Source organism: Meriones unguiculatus, chromosome X (genome assembly GCF_030254825.1).
Source record: "Meriones unguiculatus strain TT.TT164.6M chromosome X, Bangor_MerUng_6.1, whole genome shotgun sequence".
Lineage (NCBI taxonomy): Eukaryota > Metazoa > Chordata > Mammalia > Rodentia > Muridae > Meriones > Meriones unguiculatus.
In genome coordinates this window covers 40,945,077-40,960,013 of record NC_083369.1, presented here as the reverse complement: position 1 = coordinate 40,960,013, position 14,937 = coordinate 40,945,077, and the positions used below count along the sequence as shown (strand labels likewise).

At 35.8% G+C, this 14,937-nt stretch overlaps 1 protein-coding gene across 3 annotated transcripts in view; it reads right to left on the bottom strand.

Annotated features, from left to right (window-relative positions):
* Positions 1-14,937, bottom strand: part of Brcc3 (BRCA1/BRCA2-containing complex subunit 3) — a 29,867-nt gene that overhangs the window by 11,613 nt on the left and 3,317 nt on the right. For all 3 annotated transcript variants that reach the window (XM_060375134.1, XM_060375135.1, XM_060375136.1), the window contains 4 exons: positions 12,717-12,836; positions 8,838-8,925; positions 8,304-8,392; positions 6,894-6,949 (listed from right to left, as the gene is read on the bottom strand). In XM_060375134.1, coding sequence (XP_060231117.1) covers positions 6,894-6,949; positions 8,304-8,392; positions 8,838-8,925; positions 12,717-12,836 — 353 coding nt within the window. The remainder of the gene's footprint in view (positions 1-6,893; positions 6,950-8,303; positions 8,393-8,837; positions 8,926-12,716; positions 12,837-14,937) is intronic.

The window sequence follows — 14,937 nt, the reverse complement described above, 5'->3', positions numbered from 1 at the left end:
AGAAACTAAAACAATGCAGGAACCTGGATGCAGGAGCTTATACAGAGGCCATGGAGGGGTGCTTCTTACTGTTTGCTCATCATGGTTCATTCATCCTGCTTTTCTAGAGAACCACCAGCCCAGGGATGAAATTACCCAAAATGAGCTGGACTCTCCTCGTCAATCATTAAGACACTGTCTTCTGTAAAGCTCAATATTAGGGAAGCATTTATTCAACAGAGATTCTCTCCTCTCACATGACTTTAGCTACCTAGTATCCAGCTGACATAAAACTATCCAGCACAAGGACCTTCATTTCCCAGTACCTACATGGCAGCTTACAACCTTACATAACTACAGTTGTAGGGGATCTAACACCTTTTTCTGGCCCCTGTGGGCACACACAGGCAAAAATTCAGGCACAAGATATATATATATATATATATATGTGTGTGTGTGTGTGTGTGTATGCATTTTAAAATAGCAATAAAATAAAATAATTACATAAGGATTTATAAAAAAGATTATAAGAGGATATTGTAAACAATTCTATATGATAACATAATACAAAAACAAAAACATTTATTTTATGTATATGTGTTTTTTTGTCTGCATAAATATCTGTGCACCACATGAGTACAGTTTACATGAAGGCCAAAAGACCCTGGTTTGATTCCCAGCAACCACATGGCAGCTCACAAATGTCTGTAATTCAAGTTCTGAAGAGCCATCACCTTCTTCTGGCCTTTGTTATTTGTTTTTGAGCCATCTGCCCAACCCATACTTTCTGGTTTTCTTAAATGTTGAGGAAACATTTTGTAAGGAAAAATAGTTATCTGCTTAGTTCACCGAGATCTCAATTTTTGGACTCTCAAATATAATTTTTGAAGACACATTTGAACTTTAAATATAATGGTCCTCCTTTGGTCTGCAATTTATGTCTTTTTGGAATTCAAAACACACTGATGTGATGAGAATGGCCAGTGGTGGAATTGGCAGACATCCACCTATAAGACCAGGATTCTGTACAAAACCTCCACCAACAATTTGAAAAGACAAGGACCTAGTGAAATTGATACAGACCAAGTGAATAACCTTTTAAATATATATATAAAATCTTTTAAAAATGATTAGTACCAGATGTGGTGGCTCATGTCTGTAATCCCAAGTACTTGAGAAGCTAGGACAGGAGGCTCTCAAGTTCAAGTTCATCCTGGTCAACTTGGCAAAACCCTGTCTCAAAATAGGCATTTAAAAGAAGAATGGAGAGGTGGCTCACTGGGTAAGAGTGCTCACTTCATGCGTCTGAAGCTCTAGGCTTGGTTCTCAGCGTGAAATAAACCAGGAGTAGTAAGTAGCACAGGCTAAAACAGAAATAGCCAGAATAATAAGTAGAATGAAATTTCAGTTGCTCTTGTTCATCAATGCCTTCTTGCTTGGGTCAAGTCTCTACAGTATATTTTTACCTGTCCCAAATTCGCTTAAAGGGTGTTTGAAATTCCCTGTAGCTTTTTCTGACTGGAAGAGTCTTCTGGTGTCATGCATCACATTCTTCTAATGTTCTGAATCAACTGCATTCACCTCTCTGATTTCACAACTAGAATCAAACAAGAGGCACAGAAAAAAACTGAGCAAACCTACCCAGGTTTGCTAACTGTTCATGGGAATCATCAAAATAGTAATTGGTATTCTCTCCACTAGAAAAGGCATTTTGACTTCCATCATGTTCACTGAGAAACTGACTATATTAATTTTCTTTAGGATATTTACCAAACAGCGTATGTTCACAAAAGTGACTTACGCCAGGAATATTCGGAGAATCTGACAATGACTCAATGTGCACAAGTGCTGCTAATGACTTGTCTGTGGAAGGGTCACTGATCAGAAGCACTCTGATACCAGTGACCAATTCTAGTCTATGATATTCTTGATAATTTTGATCTTCTAGCCTCTGGTTGGCAAGGTTATCCATTTTGCCTCCAAAGGCATCTCTCCAGCCTATAATAATAATTGTCATTATTACTATTATTGTATCTCTAAATCTATAGTCATGTCAACTATTTCATTACTATATTGGTAATTTATGTCTTTTTTTTTTCCAAGAGAGTCCCATCATGCAGTCCTGTCGAACCTAGAACTCACTATATAGTCCAGACTGGCCTTGAACTCACAAAGATTCACCCAACTCTACCTTCTGAGTGTTGGGATTAAAGACGTGTACCACCATGTCTGGCTTTCTCATCTTTTTATTGATAATTTGTTTTTATTATTTTTGACTTTTTAAGACAGTATCCAATGTTCCCCATGTTGGAATTGAACATGCTTAGCAGCCAAAGCATTCTTGAACTTCTGATATCCTGCTTCTCCCTGCCATAAACTGGTAGATTATAGTCATTTACCACCAACTCCAGTATTAAGGCATGTTTGAGACAGGGTTTGGCAATGATCTCACAGTGCAACCTAGACTGGGCCAGAACTCATTATGTAACTGAGATTTTCTTTGAACTCACTGCAAATTTCCAGTCTCAGCCACCTGAGTCCTTTGATCACAGGTATGAACTATCATGTCCAATACTAAGATTTTTTTCATAATATTCTAGATAGTATAATAGTGTTAGTTATAAAATTGGAAAATGTTTTCAACCTTACAGGTTGTCTTTTTACTTTCTTAATATCTTTGCATGCAAAAGTTTTGTCTTGTTAATTTATCCGTTTTCTTTTGTAATTCATGTTTTGCTGTCACATCTATGAAAAACTGTCATTGCCAAATTCATGTCATGAAGATTTACCTTACCTTTTCTTCTAAGTGTACACTGGTTTATTTGTAGCTAAATTCTATATATGCTGTGAGATTGGTGTCCAGCTTTTCTGTTCTGTATAAGGATCTATAATTGTCAAAGCACCATTCATAGAAGAAAATATTTGCTTCTCGTTCAATGACATTGGCACACTTACTGAAAATTAATTTGGTTTTACTTTGGGCCTCTGAGTTTATTCCATTGGTCTATATCTATACTTAGTCTAGTTTCACACTATATAAGCTTTATAGTAAAATTTAAATATTTATTTCTCTGATTATTGTCTTTTCTTGTCAATATTGGAATTCTATACTTTTTGCAATTTTATGTCTGCAACAAAAAGGACCTTTAGAATTATATAAGTATTGCATTGATTCTAGATATCTTTGGAGAATATTATCATTGAACAATAACAAATCTTTCACTATATCATTGTATTGTTTAGTTTTTGTAGAGTAACTTGAGAAGAGGGACCCTTAATCAAAGAATTGCCTTCATCAGATTGGCCTGTGGGAGTATCAATGGGGACAAGTTCTTGGTTAATGTTTGATGTGGGATGGCCCAGCCACTGTTAACTGCGCTACTGCTAGGTAGTGGTCTTGAGAACTAGAAAAAAGTAGGCTGAGCAAGCATGTAAGCCACACTCCTCCATGGCCTCTGCAACAGTTTCTGCTCTAGGTCCTTCTCTTGAATTTCTGCACTACCTTCCTTCAACAATAGACTGCAAGACGTAAAGTAAAATAAACCATTTCCTGTCCAAATTATTTTGATCATTGTTTTAGTCACAGAAAGAAGCAAACTCAGACAATCATATACCTATACATACAAATATATGTATAGATTCTTTTATTTCTTTTATCACTTTTTACTCTAATGGATCAAGTCTCTCCTTGCCTTTATTACATTTTCTCTTCCATATTTTACAAATGTAATGCTATCTTTAGTGAAATTGTTTTCCCAATTTCCTTCTTTGCACTGATGATAAAAACAACTGATTTTGTGTTTTGAACATGAGTGGTGAGACTTTATCTAACTTTGATGTTGAACCTAAAAATTTGAATAACGATGTCAAATGTTTATCTTATTGTTTCTGTTTTTCTGTGGCAAACTTTTATTTGTCAACAATGAGTATAAAATCTAATTTACAATTGTGTAAGTTTCATTCTATTTCTAGTTCTCTAACTAGATAAAGGGAGGAATTAGAGATGGGAGAAAATGGATTTGATATGTGTTCTACTAAGGAATAGAAAGCTGTGAGGGAAGCTGATGGTACATCTGCTTCTGCTAGAATTTCAAGTCCATAAAACAGGAATGTACTAGATAAATTAAAAAAGAATGCCAACCATTGAGTTCAGGACTTCTGCCTCAATTTTCATAACTGTTATTAAGAATAAATAATTTCAGACAACTAGGATTTAAACAAAAAATGTCTCAAATGCACACCATTCTTAGGAAGTTACTGGAGGATCTCTTCTAGCAAAAGATGACAATGAATCAAGATTCCAGACTTTAATGGCTACAACTCAGGAGAATAAAAACAAACACACAAACAAAAGCCATAGTCCCCTGCCACTCTGGTTATCAGCTGAAAATCAGGCCTAAGGGAGATGTCAGACAAAGACAGGATAATTTTATGGTGTAATCCTTAAAATGTGGAGATTTCAAGTGTTTCCAAACTATTCCTCAGAGCTTAGAACTCAAGGAGGTGATAAAAGACAACAAGGAAATCATGAAATTTGCAGGCAAATGGTGAGAACTAGAAAAGATCATCCTGAGGGAGGTATCCCAGAAGCAGAAAACATACATGGTATATACTCACTTATAAGTGGATATTAGACATATAAAATAGGATAAGCATACTAAAATCTGTACACCTAAAGAAGTTAAGCAAGAAGGAGGACCCTGGGTAAGATGATCAATACTCATTCAGAAAGGCAAATGGGATAGACCTCAGAAGAGGGAGAAAACAGGCAACAGGACAGAAGCCTACCACAGAGGGCCTCTGAAAGACTCTACCCAGCAGGGTATCAGAACAGATGCTGAAATTCATAGCCTAACTCTGGCTAGAGTGCAGGGAATCTTATGAAAGGAGGAGATAGGAAGACCTGGACGGGACAGGAACTCCACAAGGAGAGCAACCGATCCAAAACAATCTGGGCACAGCGGTCTTTTCCAATCAAGGATCATTCATGGAAATAACCTAGAACCCCTGCACAGATGTAGCCCATAGCAGTCCAGTCTCTATGTGAGTTCCCTAGCAATGGGAACAGGGAATGTCTCTGACATGAATTCAGTGGCTGGCTCTTTGATCACCTCCCCCTGATGGGGGAAGCAGCCTTATCAGGCCACAGGGGAAGACAATGCAGCCACTCCTGATGAGACCTGATAGGCTAGGTTCAGTAGGAAGGGGAGGAGGACCTCCCCTATCAGTGGACTTGGGGAGGGGCATGGAAGGAGATGAGGGAAGGAGGGTAGGATTAGGAAGGAGATGAGGGAGGAGGATACATCGGGGAGACAAAGTGAATAAACTGTAATTTATAAAGAAATTAATAAATTAAAAAGAAGACAAATGTGAGAGAAATTTTATTCAAATCCTCCTACAAAAGCAAAAAGCAAAGCAACACAAAACAAAACAGAACCCTATGTAAGGAAAAATCAAAAGCATAGCACACTAGTTAGTTAGTTAGTTAGTTGTAGAAGGAATATATTTACCTAATCATAATGATAAAATTTATTTTCTATTATAATTAACTAATACACATAATATATACAATAAAATTATGGTTACAGTCTTGAGCATAGAGGTTTGTAACTATGAAAATTTAGTAATCATACTAGAGAGATGGAGCAGCAGTTAAGAGCACAACTCACTGTCTGCTCTTCCAGAGGTCCTGAGTTCCAACCACATGGTGGCTCATAACCATCTATATTGAGATCTGGTGCCCTCTTATGGTGTGTAAGCAGAACACTGTATACATAATAAATAAATCTTTAAAAAAAGAGAAAATTCAGTAATCATGGAGAGCCAAATCAATATTTTCTAATGTCGATTGTTAATACAATAAAAAGGCAAACTTCAGTTGAATATAGTAGCCAATATCTGCAAAGCCTAACACAGAAGAGGCAGGAATATCATAATCTCAGAGTGAAGTGCATAACAAGACCCTGTCTCAAACATAAAAATAAAAAGAGGCAAACTTTTCAAGATTAAAAATGTATAAAGTAAATAAATTGTAATAAATAATAATAATATATTAATAACTTAAAAAAGAAAAGTAACAAAAAAGGAAAGAAAAACTAGTAAGTACATTGTGGAGAATGGAGGTGGGAGGATAGCAGTTACTGTTATCTTTATTTGTAACAGCAAGATAAAACAACAACAATAACAATAGAGTTCAGGTCCTTTGTTTTATTTTATTTGTTTTTTTTTATGTTGTTTAGCCACACTCGGCTACATTATTATACTTTAATGAGAAAATTAATCTATATAGACATTTAAATGAAATATTATAATTCTGAAAATACTTTTATGACAGGAAGGCAAGAGTTACATCTCTATGGTACATATTTTCCTAGTATTCAGAAGGCCCTGGGCTCCTCCTTAGCAACACCAAGAAAGTTTATATAGCAACAGAGAAGTATCTATAAAAATCTCTAAATTTCACTGGACACAGTGGTGAATGCCTGTAATCCCAGCACTCAGGGAGGCAGAGGCCAGCCTGGTCTACAAAGTGAGTCCAGGACAGCCAAGGCTACACAGAGAAACCCTGTCTCAAAAAAACAAAAACAAAAATTGAAAAAACTCTCTAAATTTCTTAACATTTGGTCTTTGTTTTAGAATACACCAGAAAAACAGAAACTACCAGTGCAACACAGTTTGGGAAATGTGGACCAAGACTATGGTGATATAGCTAAACAAAGAGATTCTAGATTCCTAAACTTTCATAATACCCAAACTGTTAAAGACATTCTAATTTTTCTTAGGGCTGTTAGTGGGTAAGAATAGATATATAGTACTATTAGTATCTTACTAATGAGAAAAATTAAGTGAGACAGAACAATCAATTCTATGACTACGCATTAGTCCATCAATAATACCATCTCTGTTGTACTTACTCAGAGCTTTTTTGGGCTTGTATGGATTGGAAGCAAGTGTAGAGTACCCGACCAGTCTATCAAAAAAAAAAAGTATAAAGGAAATATCATACACAAGAGTGTTGAATTATAAAGTTGTTGATTTTTTGAGGTATAATATCTGGATATGTTTATAGATATACTATACACATACATACAAACACATGTGAAATAATTGACTCAATATGACAAGTATTTATTTTCAACCATTAAATTTTTTGTGTTGGAAATTTTATAGCAATTTAGTAGAGTCTAACCTAAAACTCAAAGGCTTTTATGACATGTTAGGCTAAAAGAGATTCTAAGTTGGCTTGGTGGCGCAGGCCTTTATTCCCAACACTCAGGGAGGCAGAGGCAGGTAGATTGCTGTAAATTTGAGGCCAGACTGGCCTACCAAGTGAATATAGGACAGCCAAGGCTACACAGAGAAACACCCTGTCTCAAAAAACCAAAAGAAAAAAGAGAGATTGCAAAGATTATAGAATATGCCATAAATAAATCAATTTCTGTGAATAGGATCGTACATACATTCAATACAAGTCACAACCAAACATCTTCTAAGGAAGAAATACGAGAACCAAGAAAGTGATTAACCTCATTCACTACTTATGATAACAATAAACAAATTAAATGGTGACAAAACCAAAAGCATTTAAAAAAATTATAAAGTTCCAGATATTGAATTCTAGTGTTTCTGGAAAAGATTAAATTTATGGAACATAGTCATCATCAGCATACTTATATTCTCCAAACCATAATCAAAGCTCTATGTTTTGCTTAGATCATGGAAATATCTTCCTAACTGGTTTCTCTGATGCCATTCATTTCACCCCTCCCCCTCCAATCCTGTCTAATCCATTAGTAATACAATACTTTGGATGATTCTATTAAGACAGTCACCCTCTAATGGCTTCCCAATTCAGAGGCAAAGTAAAGGCCTTATAAGAACTAGTTCCCATTATTACTTTGGGCTTCTTTAAGGATAAACAAACCAGAATACTTCCAAGAGAGAAAAGGGCTGATGAAATAAAGCATTACAATATAACTATAAAAATTAAGAATGAAGCAAATTGGAATACATCGTCAAGGTCTTCTTTTCTCTACTACAGCCACACCAATTTCCTCAATGTTCCCTGGAAATGCCACACTCATCTTAGGGTGCCAGTACTGGCTATTTCCTCTGCCAGGGATGATCTTCCTCCAAGAAATAAATATTCAAGACTTGTTCCCTGACCTTCTTCTGATTTGACTCAATAATCCTTCTCATTGAAAACTTCCTTGGCTAGCCTATTAAATTGAGGAGAGATTTTTCTCTATCCTGTGTTCTCTGTATACAAACACACTCAAACACACATACTCACACATATATGCATACGCTTACACATACAATACCTTTGTGTTTTTGTCCTCTATGAAACAGGAAAAGATAAGTCCTACAAAGCCTTGATCCATCATTTGGTACATGGCTTGTGTACGAACATCTGAAATAGAAACAAAAACATTCTGTTAAATTACCTTATGTAACAGATTTTATTTAGAGATAACAGTAATGACTATCAGTCATGTCAACATTAATATTCCACAGGCAAAATAGGAATACATTGTAATGATAATATGAATAATATGAGTGTCAAAGCATATTTTACCAAGTTAAAGAAATATTATGAAAAGTGTGCTTAATATTAAGTAGTAACTCTAGGCTGCTTAGCCCTAGAGTATCCCTACCTTGAAAGGTAACATAAAAAAAAAAATTGAAAACTTCAGCTATTTTCAAAACTTGATAATTTCCTCTAGATTAGAAGATAGGCGTTGGAATTGACTAAAAATATTTCTTAGAAGAAATGCCTTTTGATGACCATGATAGGTAATGGAGGATAAGTGATATTTATTTAAGAGAAATAAACACTGAAACCTTGTAACACTTACCAACATGGGAAGGCCAAACAGTTATGTGAGGGTGGGAATGATACCAGCCAACAACTCTCATAGGACGACCTGTTAATTCAGCCAACCTGTATGTTTGTCAAGGTAGTTACAAAACAAAAAAGATATCCTTATGCTTGTAAAAAGGGTCAAAATACATAATTAAGGGTAAACCTAATGTTTACCCAAAACTTCCAATGTTACTCGCTTAAAGTCAGTCTTTTCTTTAAATACAATTCAGATTCCTATTACACCATCTTACTCCAACTGTGCAAAATGTTTGGTCATCCAAATCTTTACATACTCTGCAAAGAAGCTTGTTCAAATATTCAGAATTCACTTATATTTCAACTTGAGAATCTTCTGTCTTCTCTGTCTACTCCCACTTTTGCTAAAGAAATATAAGAAATAAAAGTGTGTATGTGCATGTTCAGTGGTTCTCAACCTTCCTAATGATACAACCCTTTAATACAGTTCATGCTTTACTGACCCCAAGCATAAAATTATTTTTGTTGTTACTTCATAACTGTAATTTTGTTACTTTTATGAATCACAATGTAAACATTTTGGAGACAGAGGTTTGCTAAAGGGGTCATGACCCACAGGTTAAGAATCATATATACTAATATGGGTGCACTACAGATTGGAACAGGCATGCTAGGCAAGTGCTCTACCTCTGAGAGCCCCAAGAATTTTTTAAAATTTATTTGATTTCTCTATAGTAGGCTGTCAAGTGTTAAAAATAGCAAAGCAGAGTGGTTGAAGGCCACACAAAGCTCACAATTCAGTTTCCCCTGTCGTGTAAAGTGTTGCTTACCTTTCCTACAAATTACCTATATTAAAACACAAACCAATGGTTACCATTTTGACTTAAGGAAGGTGAGATTGCCACATAATTTTGATTTATATATCCTTGATGGCTGTATATTAAACATTTTAAATATTTATTGGCTGGATATGTTTCTTTTTATTTTTTCATGCTCCTTTTTAAAAAGAAGATCTATTTATTTTTATTTTATCTGTGTATTTTACTTGTATGTATGTATATGCACTGTGTGTGCGCTAGGTACCTACAGAGGTTTTGTCTTTTGAGAACACGAGTCATGAAAGAGAATTTAATACTATGCTTTCTAGTTTCAACTCTGTTATAGTTTCCTTTTTATGCATAGGTTAAGTGACTAAAAATGTAGTTGAAGGACTGAAGAGATTAAGAGCACTGGGTGCTCTTGCAGAGAACCTGGATTCAATTCCAAGCACCCATACGGAAACTCACAACCATCTGTAACTCTACTGCCAGGGATTTGATGCCATCTAGCGTACAAAGCATTGTATGCGCATGATGTATAAACATACATGCAGGCAAAACACCTATACACATAAAAAATGTAATTGATAGTGGGAGGGAAAAATCTTAAATGAAGCTCTACCGGTTCAGAATGACCATTCCAACTCTATTGAGATGTATAGTGTTTAGGACTGGGCAACTGTGTGAGTGGCTGGCTTCAACTAGCTGGGGAGTCATGTTAATTAGAATAAAATGATTTTAAAAAGAGAGCACTGTCTACTCAGTTTATTGATTAGCCAGGTTTTCTGGTATTTAATTTTTGCAATTCTTTATTCATTCAAGACATTAACTGCATGTCTCAAGTATAGCCAGCAAATTTTTTCCCCATTCTATATAGGTTATGCAACTTAGAATGGGGAGCATAAAATGGAAAAAAGAAAAAAAGAGGTGCTGAGGGAGGGTATATGGACAGTAGCAAAACACATGGGACATGAAAGCAGAAAAGGCTAATGGGATACAGGAGTATCAGGAGAAGGGGAAGGAGCAAAAAAAAAACTAAATTGTTTGAAAGTGCAATAAAGAAAAAAACAATTGCATGCTAATTTTAAAAATAAAACAACATACTCAAGGGCTGGAGAGATGTCTTAATAGTTAATGAGCACTGGCTACTTTTCTAGAGAGCCCAGGTTCAATTCCCAACATCTACGTAACCTCAGTTCCGGGAGATACAACAGCCTTTTCTAGCCCTCATAGGCACCAGGCACACATATAGTGCACAGATACACATGCAGGCAAAACACCCACACACAAAATTAAATGTGTATGTGTGTGCATGCATACATACCCACCATTTTATACAACTAAGTCTGAGGAATAGTATACTTTTGAGACAGGCCAGGAAGGCGTTGAATTTGCACTCTTCCTGTCTTTGCTTGCCACATGCTGAAATTACAGGTGGAACCACCACATCTTGCTTAAATGTGTTTTTAATGTTCAAATGATGAGAAAATGTTATTATTCTTTTAGCCTGAATGTTTTACATGGTAGTGAAGAGAAGATGTGCTATTCTGTGTAGATGTTTGGCTCTGTGCCTGGCTCCCAGTAAGTGCTCGACAAATAGTAATTGTAGTGGCAAAATACAGTTGTGTACCCAGCCATTACTAGCTTGGGAATGAGATAGTCTCCATTTGAATATAAGTAAGTACGTAATAAATATCTTTTTCAGAACTATAGGAATTTCGTGCTAGCAGTTATTTCTGTTTGTTTTTAAAAATATACAAAAGAACAATGTTCAGTAGATGAGAAGCAGATAAGTAAGCCTGTGAGATGAGTTCCAGACCATACAAGAATATGGAAGGAAAACTGAAGTCAAGCCAGGTAGGTTACCCAGACCTTAAGTGACTCAATAAGTCTGGTGGCTTTCAGGCAGAGAACATCTTCACAGGGACAGAACCCTAGATATGGCCAGTGGGTCCCACTTGAGTACTCCTTTCGGTAAAGAGGAACATAAGTGTGAGGGAAGGACCTGAGGTATAAGAAAAAGTAACTGCCTCTTACAAGAGTGATGGTAAATAACTAGTTGGCCATGAGAAGCAAGATGGGGACAAGTAGCTGTTTCCTCCAAACCTGTCAATTTCCTGGCCTCTTTTTATGCCATAGTTTTGTAAGCTATAACCTACAGGTAAACTGAATCAATGAATAGATAATTAAAATGTGGGACAAACACACAATGAAACAATTATTAGACTCTTAAGATTTACAAGTAAATAGAGTTAGAAAATATTATATTGAGGGAGGTAGCCCAAACCCAGAAAGACAAACAGCATATGTTCTTTTGCATATGTGCATCTTAGCTTTTAATTTTTATATATGTGTATTTTTGTGGGAGTAAATGTGTGTGAAAACCAGAAAGAGACCCATGAAGGGTAGGAATAGGGCTTTAAGGAAGCAGAATGGACTAGGTAATAGAATGCATGTGCAAGCATAAAGAATATACTGAGGTTGGATTTAAGTGGGGAGATGGTGATTTAAGCAGGGAGATGGTGGAGCAGAGGGAGGGAGGGTCAACTGAAAGTAAGCATGTAGGAAAATATATGGATACTTGATATTTTGTAACTTTGTAAGGTAATTTTTTTTGAGACAGGGTTTCTCTGTGTAGTCTTGGCTGTCTTGGACTCACTTTTGTAGACCAGGCTGGCCTTGAACTCACAGAAATCCGCCTGCCTCTGCTTCCCTGAGGGCTGGGGTTACAGGCGTGTGCCACCATGCCCAGATGTTAGGTAAATTTTTTAAAGATAGAAAGTGTTTAAAAAAGAATACCTGAATAAACACACACACACACACACACACAGAGAGAGAGAGAGAGAGAGAGAGAGAGAGAGAGAAAGAGAGAGAGAGAGAGAGAGAGAGAGAGAGAGAGAGAGAGAGAGAGATGATTAACCAAATAATTAGATCCAATGGGTAAATATGAAAACTGGGGAACATTCCCTAGAGAGAACATTTATGAAACCACCTAAAGTAAATTACTATAGCAATTGCATTGGTATGGCCCAGAAGCCTAACAGCATACAAAGCATCTAATATATTAGTAAGGATATTTCTGCCTCTGTTGAGGCTGCAGACAGCTGCTCGGGAGAAATTTCTACACGGTCCTTTCTCTTGTCAGAACGTCGCAAGATGATGACAGAATGGATGTGAACAATTCTGATGGTATCCACCTAAAGGAAAATACACAGAAATGGTTATTTCTGTCTTCAGCCAATAATCCTTCTCTGGCCAATAACACTTCTCTCCCAGATTTTCTATAATTATAGGACTGCATTTTATTAAAGTAGCAGAAGAGAATTTCACTTCAAAAACTGATGTTTTTCCTATGAATAATGTAATGTTTTACTTAACTAATTTTTTTTTGTATTTTTGAGACAGAGTTTTATGTAGTTCAGGTAGGCCTATAACTTAATATGTAGCTGGGGATGGCCTTGAACTCCTGATCCTTCTGGCTCTGCTTCCCAAGTGCTAGAGTTACAGGCATGCATCACTACTGCCAGTTAATAAAAATTTTAAATGTTACAATATCCCAATCAAGACAGATAGATAGATAGATAGAGAGATATAGATATATATTTCAGAGTATTTATATCAAGAATGTGGTTTTGAATAATCCTCTAATAGGTACAAAATGCATCATCACATGAAGGAATATAAAACAGTGTTCAAAATGTTAGTAATATGGTTGGTTGAGGAGAAAGTACTAGACATGAAACTACAATAAAATAATAGAGAAAATCAATGCTGCAAGAACTGAGAAAACTAACTTAATTAGAAAAAATACTCATAGAGAAGGTAGGCAAATGTATGTATTTGTTGATTGCTGTGTGTGGACATTTAGAATTCCCACAGTTGCCAAATGGTGTTATGAGCTACAAAAGAGGTACAGTGTGAGTAAAATGTTTGGGAGAGTTGCAGAGCTTTAGGTGGAATGGCAGATAGTAAGGATAAGAAAAGACAGAATGAAACGATGTATAAAGCTTTTAATATCATGCAGTTGCTTGCAGGATGAACTGGAAGGAAGGAAATTAAGTACAGCAATGTTTTGTTTTGTCAGGTAGTATTTTAGCTTGGCTCAAATAAAATCAGTATGGGACTCAACAAAATTTTAATAAGGTAACAAAAATGGTATGGGGAGTGGGACCACAGGTCCAGGCCTAAATCAAGAGAGGTACTCACATTTAGAATATTGTAGACTAAAAGGGAGAAGAAAGACAAAGAAGAAATTAAGGAGCAGTAAAATGGTTCTAGAGTGGGTAGGGATGGAAATGACTGTTAGTGTCAAAAGTGACAGGACAAAGATAAAATCTGAGAGGAAGTTTTTGAAATATAGAAGCCATTAGGCACAGCTCTTAAAATATGTCAAGTCTAATTTCTAAATGAGCCACAAATGTAATAACTACTGCAATTAAAAGGCCTATTAAAAGGGGAAAGAAGAATGTGAAATATCTGAACGCTTTTTTAAAAATATTAACTACATATTGAAATAATACTTTAGATATTAGAGCTAAATAAAATATATCCTTATATTAACTTTAATTTCATCATTTATTAGAGAAAATGTGAATAAAGTTAAAAGAATAGTCAGCAATTTGGTAAGAAAATATATCCTGATAGATAAAAATCAAGACAAAGGTACCATTTGTACAACAAATACTGACTATTCTTTTGTTGTTGTTGTTTCATTTTTCTAGATAGGGTTTCTCTGGGTACCCTTAGCTGTTCTGGACTCACATTGTAGACCAAGCTAGCCTCGAACTCACAGAGATCTGCCTGCCTCCTGTCTCCCTGAGACAGGCATGCACCACTGTGCCCATCTTGACTATTCTTTTAATAAAGTGTTGCTCCAGGAATAACCTGTTCTTTTTTGTTGTTGTTTTTGTTTGACAATTTCTCACTGCATAGCCTAGGACAACCTATAACTCACTATGTAGTTTAGGTTAGGCTGAAACTCACAGTAATTCTTCTGTCCTGCCTTCTTGGGTGCTGAGATTACAAGTGTCAACCACCTGGCTTTATAACTTGTTGAAAACACAACACAGATATATATAGAGAGTATATTATCTCAGAAGGTTGTAATGCTTTTGTATTATTCAGTTACTTAAGAGTTCCTATAAATCATGTGTTCCTATCTTATCATTCAGTGGCTTTTCACATATCCCTTCTGTGTAAATATTTTCACTTGGTAAACTCTTTCATATTAAGTTCCTGACCATACTATAAATATCTAATCACCGTTTCCTGCATATATCTTCTTTCATAATAGCTATG